Raw genomic sequence first — 25,589 nt, forward strand, 5'->3', positions numbered from 1 at the left:
TCGCCCTATCCATCTGTACACTTATCCATCCACTCTTCATCCCATCCATCCATTCACTCATCCATTCAGCCATTTACCCTTTCACCAATCCAGCCATCCTTTCACTTACTAATCCTTCCACCCATCCACTATTTTAGTCATCCATCCATCCTCCCTTTCTCTCTCCATCGACCCTTTCACTTAGCCATCCTTCCTTCCATCCATCCTTTCACCCACCCATCATCCATCCATCCATCCATCTGTCCTTCCCCTCATCATCCATCCATCCTTTCACCCACCCATCCATCCATCCATCCTTCCCCTCTATCCATCCCCTCATCCATCCATCCTTCCTCTCATCCATCCTTCCCTTCATCCATCCATCCTTCCCCTCATCCATCCTTCCTTTCATCCATCATCCATCCTTCCCCTCATCCATCTTTCCCCTCATCCATCATCCAGCTACCCTTCCACCCATACATCCAGCTATTTAAATGTTCTCTCCATCCTTCCCCTCTCATCAATCCATCCATCCTCTCTCATTATCCATTTATTCAATCTTTCATTCATCCATTCACCCCATATCCTGGAGTACTGAAAGGTGCCATTGCTTGTTTGCCTTCTATGGCCTGTAGTCCTTTTTTTAAATCGGAAAATTGATACTCTGCTAATTCTTTAATCTATAGAATAAAACCATGATTTCATAGTATGCTCATAGAGAGCCCAGCGTTTTTGCACTAAACTTCAGCTTTAAGGAGAAGCTTGCTACGATCCAATGCTAAAAATCGTACATGGATGGAGCACTTAGTGCAACATCTTTAAAGCAAGGTCAGACATTTTGCTAATACAATTCACATTAGAGTAGAAGTGCAAGCACATAGACAGTTCCGGGTGTGCATGCTGCAGATAATCTCTCAGCAATGCAAGATTCGAGTTAAAAAAAAATATATTAACAGATTTAAGGTAGCGTGTCTTTTGTTTTCAATTTAAATTGTTCTCCGTTTCTTTCCCAAATTGACTTGCTGACTGTGTTTAAAAACAATTTGCCAGGTCAGTAAATGAGCCTTCTCACAGGCCTAAGACTCGAAGTTCCTATTCCTGTCACTGCAAACCCTTTCACATTACACTCGAAGGAGAACTGCTCTGTCCGATTCCTGCTCCATCCTCTGTGACAACAACCCATCCCCCCCTCCCCTCCTGTTGATGTGCAAGGTGAGGGCTCCCATTGTCATTCTTGTGGGCCAGGAAGAGGTGCGAACGAGCGCAGTCCCGGGCAGCTCTGAATGACAAAGAGCCTAGACCTTCACACTGCCAGCTGCAGCCGAGCTGCTTTAACCCTCTGACCCCAGTGTCTGTAGATCATCTACAGGTGTGGGGCAACCGGTGCATGTCTTTGGATAAAGCAGACCCCCCAGGATATAGCGAAAAATGCCGCGATTTCTACAAAAATGCCGATTTCGCGGGCATTTTTGTAAAAATCGCTGCATTTTTTAAAAAGTGCCGATTTCGCGGCAAATCGCGAAATCGCGATATCCTGGAGGGTCTGATTATTTCATAATACTCTTTTTGCTGTACGCATTATACTTTACAGACAGCCTGACGATTGTAGCAGTTAATTTCTTCTGCATGAGAAAGAAGACTGTTCAATAAATACCTTTTTATTGAAAACGCCCGTCTCTCTATTTCTCTGCACCTCTGGTGAAACGAAGCATGCACGATTGACTGAGTGAAATATCTATCTATTGTTTCCACGACTCTAGAGATACGTTTTATCTTGGGAAACAAAGTTGTCTTGTTTTAAGCGGTTTTCAGAAACTAATCCCTTCTGGTTTATTCAAGAAAGTTTCTAGTGACCTCTGAGCTAGCTGGCACTCACAATTAAGTCTAATATATTCGATAGAGACCTAGTAGACATAAGTCCTACGTCAATTCTATAGGATATATTATTCCAATGTGCAGAGCCTATTGGGAATATAGGAACTACATTACAAGATCTCAGATGCTGGGGTTCTGGTTTGCCGGATCACAGCAAACAACAGTCAAACATTCTGACACTGGGCAAAAAGTGGGGGTAACCATGAAAACAGATCCCACTTTCCTACATATAGCATGCCTGAAACCTCCTCAAAACATTCAGGCAATGACCTAGAGGCCCTGGGCTCCGTCAGCACTGGAATCAGCATCGATCAACACCGTTCCGACTCAGTCGTCAGAAATCAGAATGGGGCTGGCACTGCCGGTGAGCACCAGCATCTCTGGGGGCATCGACATCTGGACCAATGCCGGGGAAGGTTGCGTTGGCACGACCGGAACCAATCTGGATCTGGGTTTGGACCAATAAGACCCCGTCAAGTCCGGAGCAATCAGCACGGAACGTGGTGGGGTCTCTTCCAACCTCGTGTGGCCTGAATGCAAACTATATGGGTCGGCCCGCTCAAATACTCAGCACATGACCTCTTAAAACTCTTTTACTTGAAGGGGGTCGCTCCGGCTCCGAGAAACGGGGGAAGTGCTGAGTCAGACTTGGCGCTGGCTCTGCAGAACTGTGCCCAGAACATTCATGTTCCTTACTCGTCTTGTCAATTCTTAAAGGGCAAGGTGAAGTCAAATTCCAGCTAGACTTCTTCTTGTGCTTCTACCGCAACTGTCTTGAGGACCTCGAATGTGATGAAGAAGATATGTGGCTCCTGGAGTGGTCTGCGACCTTCTCTTCCTTGATCACGTACGGGACCTCTGAGGACTAGTGCTCGATGGCTTCTACAAGCAGGGTCTGCTCCCTCAAAGCCTTTGGCGCCATGGCTAGGCAGTCCAAGCAGGACTTCAAGCCGTTGTCGCGCTTGAGACACCGTAAGCACACATGGTGCGGGTTGGTAAATTTCATGATGTGGTGAGAGGCACAACATGGGTTAAACCCTATCTTTCTAGAGGTCATCCTCCACACACTATGAAAAATTATTCATCAAAACGTCCAAAAAAAGTCTGGCAAAGAGTCCGGGGTAGCTTTTCTCCGGATCAGCGCTAACTTGTGCGGAAAGTCCCCAGAGTATCAAGAGCACGCATGGGAGGCAGGTCTTTTAGATACCTTGCTCCCAAACGTTGGAATGCTCTCCCGCTGGAACTGCGACTTGAACCCTCTGAAGTCCTGTTCAGAAAAAAACTGAAAACACATCTTTTTAGCAGATAGCCTTTTGTGGGAGGAGGGGGGACAGCTACTTCACTTATCACAGCGCGGGAACACGCCAGTGGCGTAACCAGGCGCTTAATAAATGCCCTAAATAAATAAAGAAAATAACTGCCATTCGCGTGCCTGGAGGGTGCCTATATAGGTGACTGCAATGTCACAACTGGTGCCAACAATGCCGCCGACGCGATGCCGATCCATACAGAGCCACCTGACGGTGCGCAGGGGTATTGCTCACACAAAAGTTTCCGGATCCAGTCTGATGCCTGGGAAACTCCTAGGTAAGGAATCTGCAGCTTGACGACTCTATCAAATAGGAGGTAATGGCATTTAAAAGAAAGGTTATTTGGTAGAGGTAAAGAGGAAGTCAATGAAGCTTGGGCAGCTGCCACTTATAGTCTCAGTCTAAACTTACCTTCGGTTCACCTGGTTTACTGGGATATTGAGGCGAGCTGCTATGTCTTCCACGGTCTCTGTTCCCTCAGAGATAATTCCTACACCCTTTGCAATAGCCTTAGCAGTGATTGGATGGTCACCAGTGACCATGATGACCTGAAACAGAAAGAAAAGAACAGTAAGCTGGTCTGTTGATATAGCGTATTTCTATTTTGATTTCTGGCATGGTGATAACCCGTTTAGCCTCTTCTTTCTTTTCTTTTTTACTGAATAGGGGATACCCAGTGAACTGGTCCAGAGACACAGATCTCCAACCCCAATCCCTCTCTGGCCGACTACTTTATTATTTCTTCTTTCCAGTGTACATGTATTTTTGCCAGTCCCAACACTGCCACATTTAACACTTGCCGCTCAATGTCTAGGCCATCCATACTTTTTATCCTTCTAGCCCTTGCTTGTCAAAGTGGCTGGCTTAAACGTATGAAGCAGATGTGAAGACACATTCAGCTTTCTCAAAACAACATTGCATACACTGCAAGTACACCTTGCACTTAAATACCTGGTCAAACACCTGGCCAATCCTTCAGCTTCCCATTTACAACCTATGAGAGAAGACTTGAGAAGAGAGACACCACCCTAGCACGTGGGAACTAAATACCACAAATAGCTGAAGAAGTGCACATGGTAGCAATACCTGCACATGGATTGTGTCATGGCAACAAGTTCAGAGCCTGGAACTAGAGTTTCAGTGGTACTCACTGACACTTTCCATCTGTAGGAAGCTTACTGAAATGCCCTGTCTGACCCGTAGACCAAGGCTACTCATACTGGTAGAGCAGCAATAAAAAGAGAATCGGTTGATGCATTATATCAACCAGCTGTGAGGCCTTCCCTTCCTCAAGTAGTAGATTACATCATCTATAAGAGAAAAATAAGTATGCACCTTGATTCCAGCACTGCGGCACTTTCCTACAGCATCAGGAACAGCAGCCCGAGGCGGGTCAATCATGGATATGAGTCCAACGAAGCAGAGATTCTCTGTGGGGAAGTTCATCTCGTCTGGGTCAAAGTGAAAATCTTTTGGAAATTGTTTGTCCGGTAGGGCAAGGTGGCAGAATCCTGAAGGAAAGATGGAACTGGTTAGAAGTGGACACTTAACTTTCATTTGTAATCCACGGTCCCTGAATTCATTTTTCAGAAGGAAAATATTTACGCTCTGTTGGAACCGGAGGTCTCTGGTTGGCACAGGTATGCACTTGCGACAAACAGAGACCCTCACTTCCAGTCAGGGCAAGGGAACTACTCCTTCGAATAACCCCTGCTCACCCTCTAGGTAGTGTGGCGCGAGCAGACAAGGCTAATCCTCAGGGCGATAGTAAGTTAAGCATTTATGATCACGCACAGTAAAACCACTGACCCACCACAAATGGACACCAGTCGTATGTTTGTATCATAAATACGTATACTTTATATAAAAGGTATATTCAAAAGCAGGATTATCACAAGACCATATAACGTTTAGCGATTTGAGGCCACTAGATTACAATAGGCAATTAGTCTTTAGATGTTCGTTGTTCAGCAAGGTACGATGACAGGGAAATAAGAACGTTGCGGACCCTGAATCCGATATGAACTCGAGACGGAGTTATGGAATGCGCTCCGTGCAGATTCCGGCTGGAGAAGACGAGAGGCGCACAACGCGCTCCGTTAGCAGGCGAGGTGACAGGAGAGCGGGTGGCCCGGCACTGAAGCGAAGAGCGGCTCAGGGATGAGCGGGGCTCTCTGCGGCGGGGGGACCAGGCTCCGAGCTGTCACGACCTTGGAAGGGACGAAGGCACCCGAGTCACAACTCTGGCGAGGGAATAAGAACTAAGGCCCAACAGCAGACGGGCACAAGCAGAATAGAACCCAATGGTCCTGGGGTTCCGTTCAAGGGGCAAGCTCGCAATCAAGCCCTTGGAGATCGTTTCAGGCACAGGTCTACAAAGTCCTCTCTGGTTCTTTCCTCTCCGTTCTCAGCAAGGCACCACTGCAGGCCAGTCTTACAGGATACAGACTGGTTTCCGTCCTTCAGCTTCTCTTGGTCCTTCTAGTCAGGCAGAGGTTCGTCGTGGTCAAAACTGGATCTCAGAAAGATGGAGCAGGCAGCTCCCAACAAAGGAAAATCCACCAGGCGTCCAGGGGCTGGGCACGGCCCAGGGAGGCAAGCCTTCCCCTGGGCCGAAGCAGCAGCACGCCCCTGGTAGTTTCAAGTTGGCAAACAAGAACATTTTAGAAGAGGTCACAGCCTCTTTTTATACACGAAATTCCTTTGTCTAAAGGTGCAGGGTGGGGGAGAAACCAGTCGCAGCTGGTTTTGGAGTACTTTGTTTTCCCCAGCCACCCTTTCCATTCAGCAGGCAGGCTAGGGTCATCAGTTGCACCACAGGGGGCGGAGCCAGCATTGTGTGGGGAAAGCCCAGCCCTATTCAGGACCCAGGTGCACCCCTCCCAGACCCATACAGACTCCTGGAGCCAGGCTCCTGAGCCAGCTTCAGCCAATCACGCACCAGCATACTCACTGCACACGCACACCTATGTCTAGAAGTGGCACTTCCACACTAGACACATACACGCCGCATACATCATTGCGCAGCATTCAATCTCACGAGTTCACACATACCAAACTCGAGCCTGCACTCCCCATGCATCCAGAACTAACATGGAGACATACATTCCCCATGCATTCCTATGGGAGGGCAGGCCAACCTTACCACACGCACGCACTTTACCCTGGCACACCGTGGTAAAGTGCGCAGGAACCAAAAATCACTAACACCATGTCACATTGGAAAGCAAAAAGTTCAGGGGTGAACCTGCCAGACGGGCCAAGTCCAACACAACCCCCTTCCAGCCAAAACGCAGGGCAGACCTGCTTTGGGTGATAGAACACGGACGCGGGCCCGCACTGCAGGGACACCCTCCGTTTCTACGCCCTGTTGTTCCACGTTCTTCAAACACTCTGGGAGATCCTCCTCAAATGACCTATTGGTACAGCCTAGGCCCCCGACCTGACTTTCCCTTCAGAAATATTCCAGGCCCTGAGACTGGGTTTCGGGCACCTGGAGACACGCAGCCCCACCCACTCCTTCTCCTCTGAGACAGGACGTGAGCCCCTACACCGAGACCTAGCTGGGCTACACTGAACCTCTTCTACCACACTGGGCTGGAAGACACCTCAGCCACTCCTTTTGGAGTCACTCCACCCCCTATGTCTCTCTCCTCCCAGAACCTTACCAACTCAAAAATTCCGTCTCTAAACAGAACACAGAAATCAAAAGCAGGCTCCACTTCTGCAGACGTTCTTGGGAAAAGTTTAACACACGGAACTTGGGTATCTGAGCAAAACAACAAGAGTACACAAGTATTCAACAAGCTCCCCATCCAGAGAACTCACACCATTCATCCACACAAGCCTCCCCAGACTGGTAGGGCAGTTTCTACCACCCCTGATTTCTCAACCTGACCACACGTGACACAGGTACCATTACTCCGGGAACGGGACGGAGAACACATTCACTGGACACACTTATGCTGCCACCACTGGATCCCCCCCTTCCTGGGGAATCCAGAAAACGTACACTGCACTTAGGGGATGATCTACCCTCCCGAGCTAGGGACACCTAACTCATAGTGCACAAGAAACACATTTCCAAAGAAATAACATTTAGAATAAACTGAGAAACAATAATCCCTTTGCTTCGTTATAGGTCTGCTCTCACTACGTGGTGATCAGTAATTCACTGTACATGAATCATAAATGCAAATCCGAAATCCTCACCGCTGGTACCAATGTTGGAACCGGAGGTCTCTGGTTGGCACAGGTATGCACGTGAGACAAACAGGGACCCTCACTTCCAGTCAGGGCAAGGGAACTACTCCTTCGAATAACCCCTGCTCACCCTCTAGGTAGTGTGGCGCGAGCAGACAAGGCTAATCCCCAGGGCGATAGTAAATTAAGCATTTGTGATCACGCACAGTAAACGCACTGACCCACCACAAATGGACACCAGTCGTATGGTTGTATCAAAAATACGTATACTTTATATAAAAGGTATATTCAAAAGCAGGATTATCACAAGACCATATAACATTTAGCGATTTGAGGCCACCAGATTACAATAGGCAATTAGTCTTTAGATGTTCGTTGTTCAGCAAGGTACGATGACAGGGAAATAAGAACGTTGCGGACCCTGGATCCGATATGAACTCGAGACGGAGTTCAAGTGTACCTTGCTTGTGGAAGTCCGAGGCGTTTCAGGCGTGGCTACTGGTGAGGACGGACCCGGGACGAGGCCGACGGTTCTCCAGAGGATCTCTCCGGCTCGTTCCCCCTCGAGGTGCGAGGCGGGGGAGCAGGACTGTGGAGGGTTGCGGCGATCCAGGGTCGAGGCAGCTCACGGGGCGAGGCGCCGTTCAGGCCTGCGGGATGTACTACTTCTTAGCACGCCAAGTCGTACTCGTGGATCTGTGAGGGGCGTCGCGTTCTCGGGCAGAAGGGTGCAGCACCAGGCTTCCGGTACCACTGTACGGGGTGGCCTTTCTTGAGGTGCGGCACGAGCCTTGGTATGCAGGAGGGCAAAGCGCGACAGTCAGGTACGTTACGTCGTAAGGACCGTCCGAGGCTATGGACTGCGCTCTGTGCAGATTCCGGCTGGAGAAGATGAGAGGCGCACAACGCGCTCCGTTAGCAGGCGAGGTGACAGGAGAGCGAGCGGCCCGGCTCTGAAGCAAAGAGCGGCTCAGGGATGAGTGGGGCTCTCTGCGGCGGGGCGACCAGGCTCCGAGCTGTCACGACCTTGGGAGGGACGAAGGCACCCGAGTCACAACTCTGGCGAGGGAATAAGAACTAAGGCCCAACAGCAGACGGGCACAAGCAGAATAGAACCCAATGATCCTGGTGTTCCGTTCAGGGGGCAAGCTCGCAATCAAGCCCTTGGAGATCGTTTCAGGCACAAGTCTACAAAGTTATCTCTGGTCCTTTCCTCTCCGTTCTCAGCAAGGCACCACTGCAGGCCAGTCTTACAGGATACAGACTGGTTTCCGTCCTTCAGCTTCTCTTTGTCCTTCTAGTCAGGCAGAGGTTTGTCGTGGTCAAAACTGGATCTCAGAAAGACGGAGCAGGCAGCTCCCAACAAAGGAAAATCCACCAGGCGTCCAGGGGCTGGGCAGGGGCTGGGCAGGGCCCAGGGAGGCAAGCCTTGCCCTGGGCCCAAGCAGCAGCACGCCCCTGGTAGTTTCAAGTTGGCAAACAAGAACATTTTAGAAGAGGTCACAGCCTCTTTTTATAGATGAAATTCCTTTGTCTAAAGGTGGAGGGTGGGGGAGAAACCAGTCGCAGCTGGTTTTGAAGTACTTTGTTTTCCCCAGCCACCCTTTCCATTTACCAGGCAGGCTAAGGTCATCAGTTGCACCACAGGGGGCGGAGCCAGCATTGTGTGGGGAAAGCCCAGCCCTATTCAGGACCCAGGTGCACCCCTCCCTCACATCAGCATGCTAATCTCTCCATTCACCACCGGGCAGACCCATACAGACTCCTGGAGCCAGGCTCCCCAGCCAGCTTCAGCCAATCACACGCCAGCATACTCACTGCACACGCACACCTATGTCTAGAAGTGGCACTTCCACACTAGACACATACACGCCGCATACATCATCGCGCAGTATTCAATCTCACGAGTTCACACATACCAAACTCGAGCCTGCACTCCCCAAGCATCCGGAACTAACATGGACACATACATTCCCCATGCATTCCTATGGGAGGGCAGGCCAACCTTACCACACGCACGCACTTTACCCTGGGACACCGTGGTAAAGTGCGCAGAAACCAAAAATCACTAACACCATGTCACATTGGAAAGCAAAAAGTTCAGGGGTGAACCTGCCAGAAGGGCCAAGTCCAACACGCTCTTTCTTGCACTCCTGTTGTTAAACTAGACCAGGCACCTGAAAATCCTGACAGGTGGTAGGACTGCTATTCTTAAAATAGTTTTCCAATATATATATATTTTTAAAACATTTCTCATTTTTTTGCATTGTAGCCATCACTTGTAGTCCAAAAAGTAACCAAATTCTGAAAAGGTGCGTTTTCATATTTGGTTAGAAACTCTTCATTAAGATTCCCAAATGCCTTTTCTTAGTTAAAAAAGTAAAGTCAAATGTGTGCATTTTATATACATAGAAGAAATGATTTGACATATCTTTTAGACTCACATGAGCTTTCAACATTCTTACGCAAAGGCTGCCATAACCGTTTGCATTCTTCATCAAGAAACCATTAAGACCTTTCATTCGCAGGTCCTGTTTTGACACCTCTAAGTCTCAACTCAAGAGGAGTTCCGACCTTTCAGTCCCTTGAAGTCAAGAGTCACAATGGCTTTCACTTCTTAAAGGAGATAACTGGAACTTCCACTCCCTAGAGCCAAAAGCCATCCTGACTGTACACAACACATATGAAGACTTTACCGTTTGTATGAAGTTAGGATCCTCCACAATTGGCTAATGGTGTACCCTTGTAAGTCCCTAGTATATGGTACTAAGGTACACAGGGAAATGTACAGCAGGGGCCTCCCAAGTGCTGCAGAATGTATTATGCCACCATGAGAGACCATTCAAACTGTAACTACAGGCCTGACTTTGCAGCTTGTGTAATATGGTGCTACCATCATTACAACAGATATAAGTGTCCTTATATTTGTTGTCACTACACTTAAAATCTATAAGTCACCCCAAAGGCAGGCCTTCCAATCCTGAAGGTAAGGTGCTCAGTTATGAGTGTGAGGGTGCCCTTCTTGAGCAGGACATCCCCTACAAACTCGGAATCGATGCTCCAGATTTCGTGTAGGAAAGTGCCCCTTTCTGCATGGTTACACCCCACTTTTTGCCTGACCTCTGATGCAACCTGACTTGATGTGCCCTGGGTACCTGCCAATCAGGTTCCCAGGGCCTGTGTTCTTTTCCATCTCTGACCAGAGGTGAACCCCTTGTAAAAGGTATCAATGGCACTGTGACCAGGGTAGGCCTCTAAGGGATACAGCACTTATTGTGCGATCCTTAGAATCCCTGCACCTTAACTCCAATGCAGTCATTGCAGGCTGCATGTTTTGGTGCAGAGAAAAGTGAAGAGTCGACATGGCACACATCCCTGTGTGTCATGCCTGCAACCCACTGCCTGAGGCCTAGAAAAGTCACCCATCTAGCAGGATGCACTTGCCATCAGGTTAGGGTACAGTGGCATGAGCCCTGCACCCCTTCAGTGTCTAAGTCTTTTCTTAGATATTGTAAGTGTAGTAAAGCCATAAAGAGTATATGGTGTGGGAGTTGGTCATTACGAACTCCACAGCTCCATAATGGCTCTACTAAAACCTGGGAAGTGTGGTAGCATTTAATGTAAAATGCACTCAGAGGGCATCTTAGAGAAGCCCCCTGAAAAACAACCAGCCCTGGTGTGGTTCCTAAATGGCTGCCCACCATTTGCCACCACCAGACAGGTTTCTGGCCCTCTGGGTAGAGAGCCACTGCTCTCTGTGTTCCGAGACAAACCCCATACGGGGCAGAGGTATCATCCCTAATCCCCCAAGATAGGTTGGGGCCACGAAGGGGATGCTTCAAAGGCCTCCCGTCTTTGGAGTCTAACCCTGCCTTTTACTGCCCTCACCAACTGGCTTCCACTGGTTCTGCCACCCACTTCGGGTGGGAGAATCGGCCAAAAAACCAAGCTAGGAAGAGAGGTGTACCAGCCTTTGCCAACCCCACCCCTCAAGTGGAGAAGGCGAGGTGAAGCACATATCTCAGTCCCCTCTATTTTGAAGGTGAGGGTACTCAACCAATTAGGATGAGGCTCATGCCCCCTCACAACGATTTGCCCACTTCTTTAAATGCCCCTAATCTTGTATTTAGGGGCGACCCTGAACCTTGACTATTAAGATTAAAGGAAGAAAGAAGAAGGACCGAAGAGCCGTGCTGACCCAGGAAGAAGAGGACAACTACTGCTTTGACCCCAGCCCTACCGGCCTGTCCACCTCCAAACTGCCTACAGCAAAGAAACCGGCGTGTCCAGCAGCCTCCCAAAGCCCAGAGGACCTGCACTGCACTCACCTTACAAACTCTGACTCCCAAGAGCACTGGATTTGCTCAACAAAGACACCAAGACCTGAATCCGGATTCCAGCGACTCCGCGATGCTGCACCACTCTGCATCTGACGCCCTTGGCCCAAGTTCGAGTGGCCCAACACCACCAGAGGTCTACCCATCAATCCTGACCTGGGATCTGGTGATCCCCAACTTGCCTGAAGTTTCAAGACGAAGCCTGCAGCCTCAACCTGAAGGGTCCCCCCTGACATCAGCTTGTAAGAAAACCAGACACCAGAGGGCACCCCTTCACCCGATGCCACAACCTTGGGTGGCCCAACCGAAGGTGTCCAGGTATCTCCAAGATCCCAACGTACCTCTCCAGCCGGTGTTCACCTTCAGGAAGTCTCCCTGCCCCAGCCTGTAGCAACTTCACCGAACCGAAGGTCTCCATTGAAAAGCACTGGGTCCCTGATGTCTTTTTGGCACCCTGCAACTGCCCGCCCCAGTACCACTTATGGTGCAGTTCCTGTCCTTGACCCCAGGATCTTTGCTCCCACACTTGAGGGGACTGCTCGTCAATACACCCTAAACGAAGGCCCCCTTAGCCTTATTGGCCAACATTGGGCCCTGCACTCTGCACGCGGACGCCCCAGTGCCGCTGGTGCTGCACCTCGAGTGCTTGTCTAGACCTTGGGGAACCTTGGTCTTTATCCCCAAAACTCCTACTCGTAAGTAGTGTACTTACCTGAGAAACCACTGACAATTTTTCACCAATTGAAATCCAAGGTTAATAGATTTGGGGCCTTAAATGTTTTGTGTTGAACCGATGTTTGTATGGAGAAAAGAGAACTAAATTGCAAAGTATATTAATGGCTTACTTATCTTGTATTGTGTAATCCTAAGGTGTGGTATCTAGGCATACCACCCCAAGTACTCAAACTAATCCAAAAGTAACTAAAAATATTCAGAAAGTAATTACTGTGCTCTAAAAATGATACAAACCTGTAACTATTGGGAAATTCAATCATACCTGCATTGCATTGTGAAATACTGCATTCCAAATAAATTTTACTTACCTGTACTTGGTACTAGAAATAATGCATAAGCATACTTCTTTTTATACTCACCCAATTGGTCTGGATTCAGTCTCTGAGTGTGTATCAGTCTTGACTGAGGGAATACAATAAGTGATTAACAGACCCTCCGGATAAGCCTAACTGCTCGCCCACACTACCACAAAGAGAGCTGTTAGTACTTTCCTAATTTTGCCTTTGCTATACCTCTGGGGACTTCCTGGACTCTGTGCACACTATACCTTACTTTGGTATAGTATATACAGAGCCAACTTCCTACACTTTGTAAGTGCAGTAAGCCACTTTGATAAATATAGTGGCCATGCGTCATTACGGGATGGCTAACTATATATTGGGTGTGCCGGACCTGGGCATGTTTGGTATCAAATTTGTTGGGATCGTACCCCAACACCGATTCCAGTGTTAGAGGAATGATTCCATGCACTGAGGGGATTGTCCTGGAAGCCCCCAGTACTCCTGGGAACACCCTTCCAGGGTCTGCCTAGTGCTGCTGCCGACCCCAGACATGAGTCTACCCTCCTGCTGCTGAACTGAGCTCAAGCAGGGACAGGTAGAACATAGATTCCAGTGTTAGAGAAATGATTCCATGCACTGAGGGGATTGTCCTGGAAGCCCCCAGTACTCCTGGGAACACCCTTCCAGGGTCTGCCTAGTGCTGCTGCCGACCCCAGACATGAGTCTACCCTCCTGCTGCTGAACTGAGCTCAAGCAGGGACAGGTAGAACATAGGTTTCCTGTCACAGGGATGTGTGACCACCTCCCAGAAAGGACTTAGTGTATTGAGCTGGAATGGCGGCGCTTGCCAGCGCCACCAGGCTGCTTTGCAGGGCATGTTTGGTGCCCTCCTTGCATAGTCTAATTAGAACCAGTTCTGGGAGCCCTTGGCTCACACTCTGGCATGGAACTGGACAAAGGACATAGGAGTATCCTCCCCTTTGTCCTGCCCCTCCTCTGGGAGGGACCCCCAAGTCGTCCTAACCACTTTCTTAGGGTATAAAAGGACTTTCCTGTGGGTGGGTCTTCAGATTTGTCATGGAACAAGACTCAAGCCTGAAACCATGTCTTCAACAGTTTGGACACTTTACCTTCGCTGGACTTCAAGGAAGACTCCTACTGCTCCTGGTCTCTACGTTCTGCAAGTCTTCTTCGTCATCTGTGTCTGTGCTTCTTCCAGGATCTTCAACAGACCTTTAGGCATCATGGACATCTGAAGTAATGCCCCTTGGAGTGAAGGAGTCACGACCCTGCATCTGCAGGTACTGCAACAAAGCTGACCGGTCTACTGCTTCTGACATTCTACATACTCAGGCTCAGCAACACAGGTGGTGGTTCTTCGACTCCCTCAAGGCCTGACCTGTCCCCTCAGCAAGTTTGAGGTCATTATCCCTCGTTGGAACCTCTGGGATCAAACCCCTGTGCACCTTGCTGTTGTTAAGGTTTGTAGGCTCTGCACTCCAGAGATCTTTGGGCTATAACAAGCTCCACCCTCCAACACCTCTTCCTGGCAAGATCTTCGTACTCATCGCATCCTCTGTGCTGTTGACCTTCATTTTTGGTGAGCTGCTCGAGGTCCAGTACCTTTGACCTGTTGGTCTCTTGATGGTCTTCACTTGCTTTAGAGGGTTCCCCTGCTTGCTCGGGCCCGCTCTGACTCTACTGCAGTTGGTGAGTCCCTTGGACCTTGCAGGTCCCAACATTGCTCCTTCATCGTTTGCCATATCCATTGCCACTGCCAAGGCTTGTAGGTACTCCCGAATGGACACCGACTCCCTGGTTCTCGACTTCCGATGTGGGACAGCTCATGTATGGCTCCTGGTCTTCCTCAGCATCTGCTGGTGCTCACAGCAGCAGCGACAAGGTCACCGTCATTACTCCTGCATCTACCGTCATCCATGGTCATTGATCTTCCATGCCTTGTAGTCTCCTCTAAGTGGCATAGACTCTGTCCCCTCTGCATGCAGGTTCTTCTCTTCAAGAATCCATCCATGCATTCCACCGGACTCTTTCACCTTCTTCGCCAGCTGCATCTTTCCTGAAATCCTCCATTGTGGTCTAGGGTGGTTTCTGATGTCACTTTGCACCTATGCACCCGACTTCCCTGGTGTAGGCATCCTGGTTCCTGGGGTATCCACGGATGGGATGACACTCCAACCTTCTGTTTTCCACAGGATTTCTGAAGGGTCCACTGGGAAGGGTCCTTCTTCTTCAAAACTACACCTGCAACTTTCCCGTTGACTTGCATTGAGTATGCAGCTGTTTTTCCACTCTGCACACAGCCTCCGCGGTGTTCCTGGGTACAGACATTGGGTGGTTCCTTGTCCCCCCAGCTCTTCTGAGTCTCCTGGTCCAAGTCTCAACTTCGGTTGCAGTTCGCATTCCACTTTCTTAGTATATGGTTTGGTCTCCCCCTGGAGACCACCATGTATTGTGCTTACTTACCTCTTGAAATTGAAGTATTATTGTGTATTTGTGTTGCTTTCTCTGGGTAGGAGATATACCAAAGTGTTAGTGGGTGTTGTGTAAGAAATAGACATATTATTATAACTACACTTTGTGATACTTTTTCATTTAACCTACACTATATGATTAGATCTGGTAAAACAAGCAGCTAAACACTCCTGAACTAAGCCTGAAGGCTGCTATCCACAGCTGCCACTTAGAGGGCTTACTAAGATTGTTTAAGACCACTAAAACCACCATAAGGGTTGTCTGGATTAGTGCAAGGTGCCTCACTTAAATAAGTGTGCCCCATATACTAAGCCAGCCTCCTACAGAGACCATGAAGACAATGCCACGTGACCAGCGCTGTTCTGTCCCTGGAGGAGATAACCCAGATGAGGCCACGCTTCAGTAGCGGCTTCAGTGGGAGTCTACCACCCCATTGCATCATTGGGCCCAGGGTGACCTTTCTAGTGTCAGGGAAGACTCATGGGGCCCTGTTCCCCTTCTGCTGTGCTGTGCCCCCTCAGAGAGGGGGGTCTTTGGGACTGCACTGTGTAGTGGTCTGCACCACTTTGGTCCTTCGTGGGGTGGAGGGGTCGTAACGACGATGGGCTCCTTGCTCCCCATTGCGTTCTTGGGCCCCCCAGCAGAGTACATAGCCAGTAGCCTTCTAGATCCAGCAAACCTAAGTTTGCGCAGCACCCCTCAGAGGGGGAGCCCAGCAGGCAACACAGTGTGGCACCCCGCTACCCTATACCTCACCATTCTCGAGACACTCTGTGCCCAGGTTGCTGTTTCTTCCTGCAGGACCTGGGATTGTGGACCCAACTATGAAACAGTACTTCCCTCCACCGCTTTTCCCTCTCCGGACCTCCCTCTTTGTCTCCCCCAGTCCCTCTCATGGACTAGGCACCAGGCTGCTCATGCTGCCTCACTGCCTAGCTTCAATCACGGGGCAAGCGGGCCAGGTTGGGGGCATATGGGCTACTGACAAATGAGATCACCTGCCTCCTGGTGGTTCACCATCAGCCACCAAAGGCCACGACAAAACTTCCACCTCACAGTCACAAACCAAAACGGATCACTACACTGCTCCTGCCACAGCCCCTCAGGGATCCTCGCCCCCACCGGACCTCCCTATTTGTCTCCACCAGTCCCTCTCGTGGACTGGGCACCAGGCTGCTTGTGCTGCCTCCCTGTCTAGCTTCACTCAGGGGGCAAGCGGGCCAGGTTGGGGGTAGATGGGCCACTTACAAATGGGATCCTCTGCCTCCTGGCAGTTCACCATCAGCCACCAAGGGCCACGACAAAACTTCCACCTCACAGTCCCAAACCAAAATGGATCACTACACTGCTACTGCCACAGCCCTTCAGGGATCCTCGGCCCAACCATACCAACCTGACTTGCCCCAAACCCTGGCAACACCAATGCCATCCTGAGGCCATGCAAGCCTCCAGTTCTGTTTTAAAAACCAAGATTAGTGCGGTGTGGGTGGAGGTCTCCTTTCTACTTCAAGACTTGTGGGGAGTGGTGGACAGGGTCACAGAAAAGCTGAACTTGAAGACATTGTCAAGGAGCTTAAGTCAACTGTCCTTCCTCGCACCCCAACTTCCATAGCACTGGAGGCCCGGGCTGAGGATGCATAATGTCAGGACTGCTGATGTGAACAGAGGGTCAATATCCTGAGCATTTTCAGGACACTTGGTTGAGTTCCTGGCTGCCCACTTCCTCTGTTTGTGACCCACTTCGTGGTGGAGAGGGCACACCGCTCACTTGTAGAGCACCAATCCCCTTGTGGGGCCCCACCGCGTCCTGTGATATCAATGTTTTGTAACTCTTGTGACAGAGACACCATACTCCACGAGGCTCAGGGGGTGAGTGACCTCCAATATCAGGGCACCTGTATCATGATTGTAGGAAAGTGCCTCTTTTGGACATGGTTAGCCCCCAATTTTTTGCCTGGAAAATGATGTAATTTCGAATAGAAGTGAACAGGGCCCCTGCCAACCAGGTCATCTGTGCCAGAAGCTCTTTCCATTAACTGTTCCTTTTGTTTCCCAATTGGGACAACTTCAGTGTCCCTTGTAAGTCCCTAGTAAATGGTACCTAGGGCATTTACACTGAAGAGAGACCCCAAAGGTAGCAGCACAAATTATGCCACAGTAGGGTCCCCTCACCAAGACCATGCACACTGCCATTGCAGACCTGTCGAAATGACATGCATCCTTGTGTCTCATGCCCACAGACACTGGATGAGATATTGGTGAGACAGCCCGATAGCAGGCCTCATAGTCCTAAGGCTGTCAGGAACACCCTGCTCTTCAGGATCCGGTTGATGCTCATATGGGTCCACCTCCAGACCTCCCCAAACTCTGCCTGTATAATACCCAGAGCTTAGAGGTGATCGGGTGAGGGAAAAAAGGGATAGGGAAGGTGCTGCGAGGGATTGGGAAAACCCGAAAGACAAGAGACAAACTATTACAATTATGTTAACAGTCTCACTACTCTATATAGTCTCACTAGTGTTGTTCCACGTACCTTGAAAAACTCGCTGTGGGGACTTGTAATCCTGTCACCGAACTGCCTCTCCTAACGTGGAACAACCTAGCCTGATGCCTACAAAACACAGCAGATAATCTTATTACCCGTTCAACCAACCAAGTCACCATAAGACACCTGAACTCCCATTCCTCATACATACCCAGTATCATTCACCACGCAGCTGAAAAGAATGGCCAACCCCCACAGGAGCAATTATCCACGGTATCAAGGCTGTTATTCCAAGGCAACACTGTTCTGTTAACTCCACAGAAAAGTCATGATCCTCAGAAAGTTAGCACCAAAATTCAACAAGGGACAAAAGGCAAAACATAAACAGTTCCATAGAAGTGTTTTCTTTGATCCGCCCAAGAACACAGGACAAAACGGAGTCTACAGTACCTCTGGGCTCCTATGCGTCAATTGGAATCCCGGGTTTCCTGTGAGCACGAGATCCCCATAAATCCGCAGACAGGGAAAATCTGCAAGGGTCTACTGTACTCGATGATGAGGTTTATAGCAGATTGCTGGACAAAAAACACAAAGTGCCAGAATAGGATCCAGCGGCCGCTGAATCCCCAAATCACTAATCCAGACGAGGAAATGTTCCTCCACGGAGGTAGAATACTCCTTGTTCGCAGCCGCGAACAAACAAATGCATCACCCCTCCAGCGTCTCGTACACGGACGAGAACGCGCAACCGATGCGCTCCGGGTGACAGAGACGAAACAGGAACCAACAGCAAGAGTCTGTGTCTCCGTCAAAGAAAACTTGCAAAGCACCACAGAACTCCTTAGGGTAGCGGGCAGCCGCTTCGCTACGGTACAGATGGCAAAATCACATACAACCCGACTTCCGGGTATGAGGAATCTAAATAGATCCCGCATTCCTGAAGCAGGGACTTCTGGGACTAGTAGTTCCAAATGTACTAGGTAGGCCCGGGCCTGCCTCAGATCCTGACAAAGGCAGGGTGCACTATACTTCCTGTGAGGGCATATCCACATGATCAGATATGCCCCTGCAATATTCATGTTAATTCTTGGATATTGTAAGTGAACCAAGAAGCCATAGAGGGTACATGGGCTGGACACTCGTCATTGCGAGTTCCCCAGCTCCATGATGGCTTCACTGTGTTATGGGATGTATGGTACCAAACATCACATCTTAATAAACCAGCACTGATTCCAGTGTCATATTTATTAATAATTGCACACATAGGACCCTTTGAGGGTTCCCCTGAAAACTACCAACCCTTAGTGTGCTCAACGACTGGCCTTAGCCAGCCTATCACCACCCTTACAGAGTTCTGAACTCATGGGGTGAGTACCTCCACGCTCTGAGGTTAAGAACAATGCCGACGTAGGCGGAGGTAATCACACCTCCGGTAGGAAGCTGGGTATATATATATACTATAGCAAAATGAGGTATAGTGTGCAGAGAGTCCAGTGGATCCCCAGTGGATTTACAGAGGCTCAAGTAGAAAATACTGTAGGAAAGTAGGTTTCTCTTGCAATAACCTCCCCACTTTTTGCCTGATTTCTGAAGCACTTTGGCTTAGTGTGCACTGGGTCCCTGCTAATCAGGTCACCAGTGCCTGTGTTCTGTCCCAAAACTACCTTTGTTTCACAATTGGAACACCTCTGCCCACATATAGGTCTCTTGTAAAAGGTACCACTGATAGCAAGGACCTTGTGACCAGAGGGGGTCTCTAAGGGCTACGGCATGTATTGTGCCACCCTTAGAGGCCCCTCACCTAACACATACACACTTCCATTGCACACTGTGTTTTGGTGCAGATAAAACTTAAAAGTCGACATGGCACACATACCTGTGTGCCATACCCACCCAAACTGCACATGGCATAGATAAGTCATCCCTCTAGCAGGCTTCACAGCCCTAAGGCAGGGTGTACTATAACACAAGTTAGGGCATTGCTGCATGAACAATATCTAAGCCCATTCTTAGATATTGTTAATGCAGCGAAGCCCTATTGAGTACATGAGCTGGGAGTTTGTCATTACAAACTCCACAGTTCCATGATGGCTTTACTGAATGCTAAGAAGCTTGGTATCAAACATCTCACACAATAAATCCACACTGATGAAAGTATGGGATTTGTTGTAAAATGCATTCAGAGGGCATCTTAGACATGCGCCCTGAAAAACAAGCAACTGCTTACTGTACAGCTGACTGGTCTGTACCAGCCTGCCACACACATACATGTTTCTGACCCCCTGAGGTGGGAGCCCTTGTGCTCTTGGGGGTCAGGAACAAAGCCTGCTTGAGGTGGAGGTGCTCCTCACATACCCCCAGCAGGAACAACATTCAGGGCGGAGAGCCTCAAAGGCTTCCTGTCCCTTGATATGCTAGGCAAGACCTATACAGCTAGTGGAGATGCCTGCCCTACGGACAAAGCCCCACTTTTTGCTGCAAGGTCAGCAGGTAAATTCGTAGTCAATAGAGGTGTGTCCCCTCTCAGCCAGGACCACCACAAAGGTGTCCTGAGCTGAAGTGACCCCCTCCTTAGAAATTCCTCCATGTTGGATGGAAGGATTTTAGCCAATCAGGTTAGGGAATGCCACCATCCCACAGGGAGGGGATATACCATGGGTATAGACACCTTAAAGGAAAGAAGCCCATTGACTACTACCTGCCAGACCCTGTAACACCCCTACATTCAGTACTTAGGGGCACCCCTGAACCTTGATTCTCAAATTCCTGCAACTTACAAAAAAGAGGGATGAAGAAGACGCAGTGCAGAAAACCTGAAGATGACTACTGATTTGACACTATTCCTACCGGCCTGTCTCCCAATTAAAGACACTACAAAGAAGACAATGCCAGTCATGCAGCCAGCGACTTCCAGAAACCCAACGAAGACTACCTGCTCTTCAACAAAGAGCAGGGGCCAGATGTAGGAAGGCTATTACCGGTCTGTAACCGGTAATAGCCTTTTCAGATGTAGGTGGTATATTTACCGAATCATCATTTACCGATTCAGTATTTACCGAATCGGTAAATGAGATGTAGTAAGTACTTTAAAGAGTGATTATGTGCTTTAAGGATTCGTTATTTACCACCAACTATTAGTGGTAAATAAGGAATTCCTCTGTAAATGCAAATCTGTGCATTTACACCTGTGCCATGTGACAGACATACATGCCCTTAGGGCATGTATGTATGCCACATGTGCACACCAGCACTATTCAGGGTTGCAACAGGGTGTCAAAGTGACACCCTGCCACCCTTGACTCTTTCCCTATTTTACCGAATCCGTATATACCGATTCGGTAAATACAGAATCTTAACGATTCGGTAAAATTCGGTATTTTCGAATCGGTAAATTACAATTACCTACATCTAGCCCCAGATCTCCAGAGGACAGCGGATAAGAGGACAAGAAAACAACTCCATGGACTCTGGATCCACCTGGAACCGCAACGCCTGCCCGTTCTGCTCTCAACGCCCACGATCTGAGTCTGAGTGGCTCACCTGTCCAGTGAAGTCTCCCCAGCGATCCTGACATCAAATCTAGCATTGGCTGACCTCTCATGGACTCCACAAAGATGCTTTCAGCCTCCGAGATTTCCATTTACTTGCATTGGGCGCACAACGCTGATTTGCACCCTGCATCCTGTGGAAAAGTACATTTTGCCATGTTATATGTGCCTACGTGTTCCCCATCCTATGCTATATGTGCATGATCGATATGCATGTATCCCCCTATGATCAATTAAAGACGCAATTACAGTTGTGTCCAACTCTAGTATGCCAGTTTCCAGTTTTCGTGAAAGCAACGAGTATTAGGCCTATGTTGCCACGTTTCATAGTGTGCACGTTAATTCATTGAATTGTCCCCGTTCCTAGGCCTCAAAAGGGCCCGGACACCAGATTCAGCTCCAGTCTCCTGAACCCTCTCCGAGGAGCGATGCAGCCCCCACCCGCATCCCTGACCCTTCACTTACTTCCTGCCGCACAGTGCCCGGCCCGGCCTGGCTCTGCCTGCCTGTCTGCCAAGAGTATGTTATGCTTCTAGTTATCAGTCCAGCCCTCCTTCTCTGCATTCCTAAGCTACTGAATCGCATCAACAGTTCCAGCTATGGTCTAGCCTTTCTGTCTCCATGTAAGAGAGTTACTGTATTAATATTCATAGAAGATTCATAGCCCACGCATTACACGAAGAATATATGCATGCACCAGCCTTAGAGTCAAGTAGCCTCTGCCCTGATAACTTTTAGTTTCTATCAACATGTACTCCAAACACGAGATACCAGATATGCCATAGGTACATGTCGTCCTGACACCGTAGACTTTAGTCTACTCTTCTAGTGCAGAAGTCATAGCCCCCAGTTCTCCCTGGTAATACGTCATTGCCCGTTTGCGCGCACCACTAGGTTAAAGGTCCCAGCTGCTCAGGTAGCCCCCTCCATGTTTCCGCCCCATTTATGACACTTCTGTGACGTCTACATCACATGTCTATGTATACGCCCTGTAGACGCCTTCTTGTTGCACCCATTTTATTCTTATCTTTCGCGACTGCTACGAGTTACGCCTACTGCTACGCCTATTGTATGCAATGTAATGTAATGTATTATACTATATATATGCTGCACTGTCGATGAGGCATTGCAGCTGCCATCCAGTCTATTTCCGTACAGGCTATCCCGTTCCTGTCCCTTCCATTATGCCTGATTAAAGCCTGTTAGACTCAGATACCTCGAATCCTGTCTCTTATTTATTGAGCTATCTGTTTTATTCACTGTATTCAAAAATAGTACCGGTAATTAATTATTTATTTACCACATAATGGCGCCCGAATAGGGACTTGCCCTTTCCCCACGCGCCGGCGAAGCCACGCAGGCCCCCTGACCCTCTGCAGCCGTGACGGAACCATACCGTGCACGTGCAGATATTTCTGCTTCAAGTATCCCTCAGGCCCACGGAGGAGACGGAGGTTGCGGTCCAGCATCCAGACGAGGCGGTGAGGAACGCGGCGAGTCCCGACCAGAGCCCAAGCCGAGAGTACAAGGTCCGAGGTATCCGGAGGCCCACCTGTAACTGAAGTCCGAAGTTCGTAGTCCGACGTCGTAGCAGTCCAGTCCAGTCCGAGGCCTTCCGTTCTTGCTGCCCGGTGAGTACCGTTGCTGGGGTAGTATCTAGACAGGGTCAATTAATTTGTCTCTGGTCCAGTGGGTTTGGGTAAACAGATCCAGTCCGAAGTGTTCACCTAGGTGGATACGGGTCCTGACGTGTCTCTTTATGGGACCGGTATGTTTCGTACTGTTTTAGCAGTGCATCTAGTAATTCTAGTAAGTTTCGTTCTCGAGAAATTCATGTGTTTCTGTTTTCAGTATATCAGGTAATATTCTGTCCGAACTGTTATTCTAATGTTATTTAATGTGTTTTCAATGTCGTGGTATGAGTGATTTGTTTTTCTATTCATTACTGTGTTTCTCGTGTATTGTATTGTGTTCGGATTCAAGTCTAGAATGCCTCTGTTTTCGAAGTTACGTCAGTTAAAGACCAGAAAAGGGTTACTCGAGGAAGCAGTTTCTGTCCCGCCTAGGGACAGTCCAGGACATTTTATGTATCATAAGCATGGCTTAGGTGCCATAATATATCTAGACTTGTGGGCGGACTATACCAAGGAACTAGAAGAGAAATATAGATGGCCCATATCAGGTACATGGGATGCCGAGTGCATCATGCGAGTAGAAGAAGCATTATGGAAAAAGAAAGCCAGACAGTCCCAGAAAGATGCCATCGAGTTATGGCGCAAAGAATCTCATAAAAGAACCGAAAAAGAAATCAGAAAAACAGAATTAAGTAGGGAATCCTCAGGAAAAGCCCAAGAAAGGGAATTAATAGAAGAAGGTGAACGAGTTAGAGCAGAACAGTCAGACAGACAGAGAAATGCCCTTATTAAGGGTATGTATCCTCTTCTTGCCGAGGGCTTGCCAAAAGCAACCCCGGAAGCACCATGTAATTTCCCGCCACCATTGGTCCCGACTAAGCTACGTCATAAACCGACCGCAGCTGATATTTTTCTCTCGTCCTATTTGGACGATACAGTCCCAGAATATGCAAATCCTGTTCCGCCTGCTCCCGTAAATAATGTAATTCCTGCTCCTCCAGCCACTGGTCCCGTGGGTCCAGTTAATGTTACAGCACCTGTTACAGCACCCCCGGCCCAGCCCACAGTACATGTACCCGTTTTACCAGTCGCTCTACCAGCACGTACAGTACACACCGACGATTCTAGTTTAGGAGCCGCGGGGGGAGATTCTCCTGGTACCCCGCCTCAACACAGACGTATGACGCTACATGAACTAGCGTTACAGCGTACGCCAAAAGTGAATACATACGTAGATATCAAGCGAGCACTTACTGAATGTCGTTATGATCCAGTTCCAGGCGATGGTAACATGGTCATATATTCATTACGTTTAAGACGGGTGACCGACTATTTGGACACCCTGCCCGATATGAGAGAACATCTAGACAGAATATATCGTTTTATCCGTACAGGAGTGAATCCAGAAAGTGTTCACGAAGCCATGGTTCAAAGAAAAGTCGAGATTCAGCTCATGCTTTTAAAGTTTTTAATTAACTGTTTAATTAGAGAGCAAGATTGTCCGGAAAAAGATCAAGAAGAAATGAAAGTCCTGACCAGGTGGAGTGACAATATAGCTGAGGGAAAACACAAGACACAAAATTGTATAGAGAGTATGTACAAGAAAATTCGTAGGGAAATAATAAAGTTACACGAGAAACGAGAAGCAAAACAAGCAACCGAGAAAGAGAATGACTCTTCTACTGAAGAGGTAGACGACGAGAATCCCTCCAGAATAGCGTATGTAGGTAGAACTAGACTTTCCGACCGACACTCACGCCTAGATTACAAGAAAGTTTTTCCTCCTCCAGCACCAGAACAGTGTTCTCTTGAGCAAGTGTTCCAAGCTACCGATCATATTCTGAAATCACGAATAGGTTATAGCGAGCTCAGAACAATGCATGAACAAGAACTAGCCCGATCAGCAGTCCGGTGGACTACTGATTCTACCACTTTTCCAGACGAAATAGTGGCACAAATGTTTCTGAAACTGGCCCCAGCCGAGCAACGACTGGTGGGTATGTATATGATCCAGCATCTCATTACCCTGTATGAGGAACAACATTCTGATCCAGGTCCTCTACATGATGTATTGAACGAGTTACTCCAGTACAGATGGAAAGGTCTAGGTACCGATTTAATTAGTGTCATTCTAGAACAGCGCCACAAATACCGAACGTTTCTGAATCCGCATTTTGTTTACGTCTCACCCCCAGAAAGTAAATCATTCTACATAGACAGACAGAATCCGTTACGAGAAGTACACCCAGTTAGGACAGCGGGTGGTGATCTAGAACGAGTATTTGTTTACACCCCCATCACAAAGATGGAACTCTTAGAAATGAAGAAGTTAATTCCCTGTCACGATAAAGATCCAGCAGGGTTCCACCGTGAATTAAAGGACATGCTCCGTATGGGAGAATACACGTATCCTGATATCATTAAAATGTTAAAGGTCCTGTTGCCTGCGGGCATATATGAAAAAACTCAAAGAAAAAGAATGGGAGGTGGGAGAGAAAAAGATAGATTGGACAGCTCTAGAAGCTGAAGATAATTCACAAGTACCAGGTACCGGTCTTGGGGATAAAGCTAAAGAATTGCCCGAGTTATTAATACAAGTTTTGCCAAGATTACTAGCCACGAAAAAGGAAGATTGGGATGCCATCTCAGCCTGTAAACAAAAACAAGACGAAGATACTAGTGATTTTTATTCTAGATTTGAGAAATGTT

The 25,589-nt window shown here is 48.6% G+C and overlaps 1 protein-coding gene across 8 annotated transcripts in view; it reads right to left on the reverse strand.

Moving 5' to 3' along the window:
* The window catches only part of LOC144772352 (sodium/potassium-transporting ATPase subunit alpha-1-like), a 3,188,308-nt gene that overhangs the window by 809,095 nt on the left and 2,353,624 nt on the right, over positions 1-25,589 (reverse strand). For all 8 annotated transcript variants that reach the window (XM_078656610.1, XM_078656616.1, XM_078656614.1 and 5 more), the window contains 2 exons: positions 4,500-4,675; positions 3,576-3,712 (listed from right to left, as the gene is read on the reverse strand). In XM_078656610.1, coding sequence (XP_078512736.1) covers positions 3,576-3,712; positions 4,500-4,675 — 313 coding nt within the window. The remainder of the gene's footprint in view (positions 1-3,575; positions 3,713-4,499; positions 4,676-25,589) is intronic.

This window comes from Lissotriton helveticus, chromosome 8 (genome assembly GCF_964261635.1).
Source record: "Lissotriton helveticus chromosome 8, aLisHel1.1, whole genome shotgun sequence".
Classification (NCBI taxonomy): domain Eukaryota; kingdom Metazoa; phylum Chordata; class Amphibia; order Caudata; family Salamandridae; genus Lissotriton; species Lissotriton helveticus.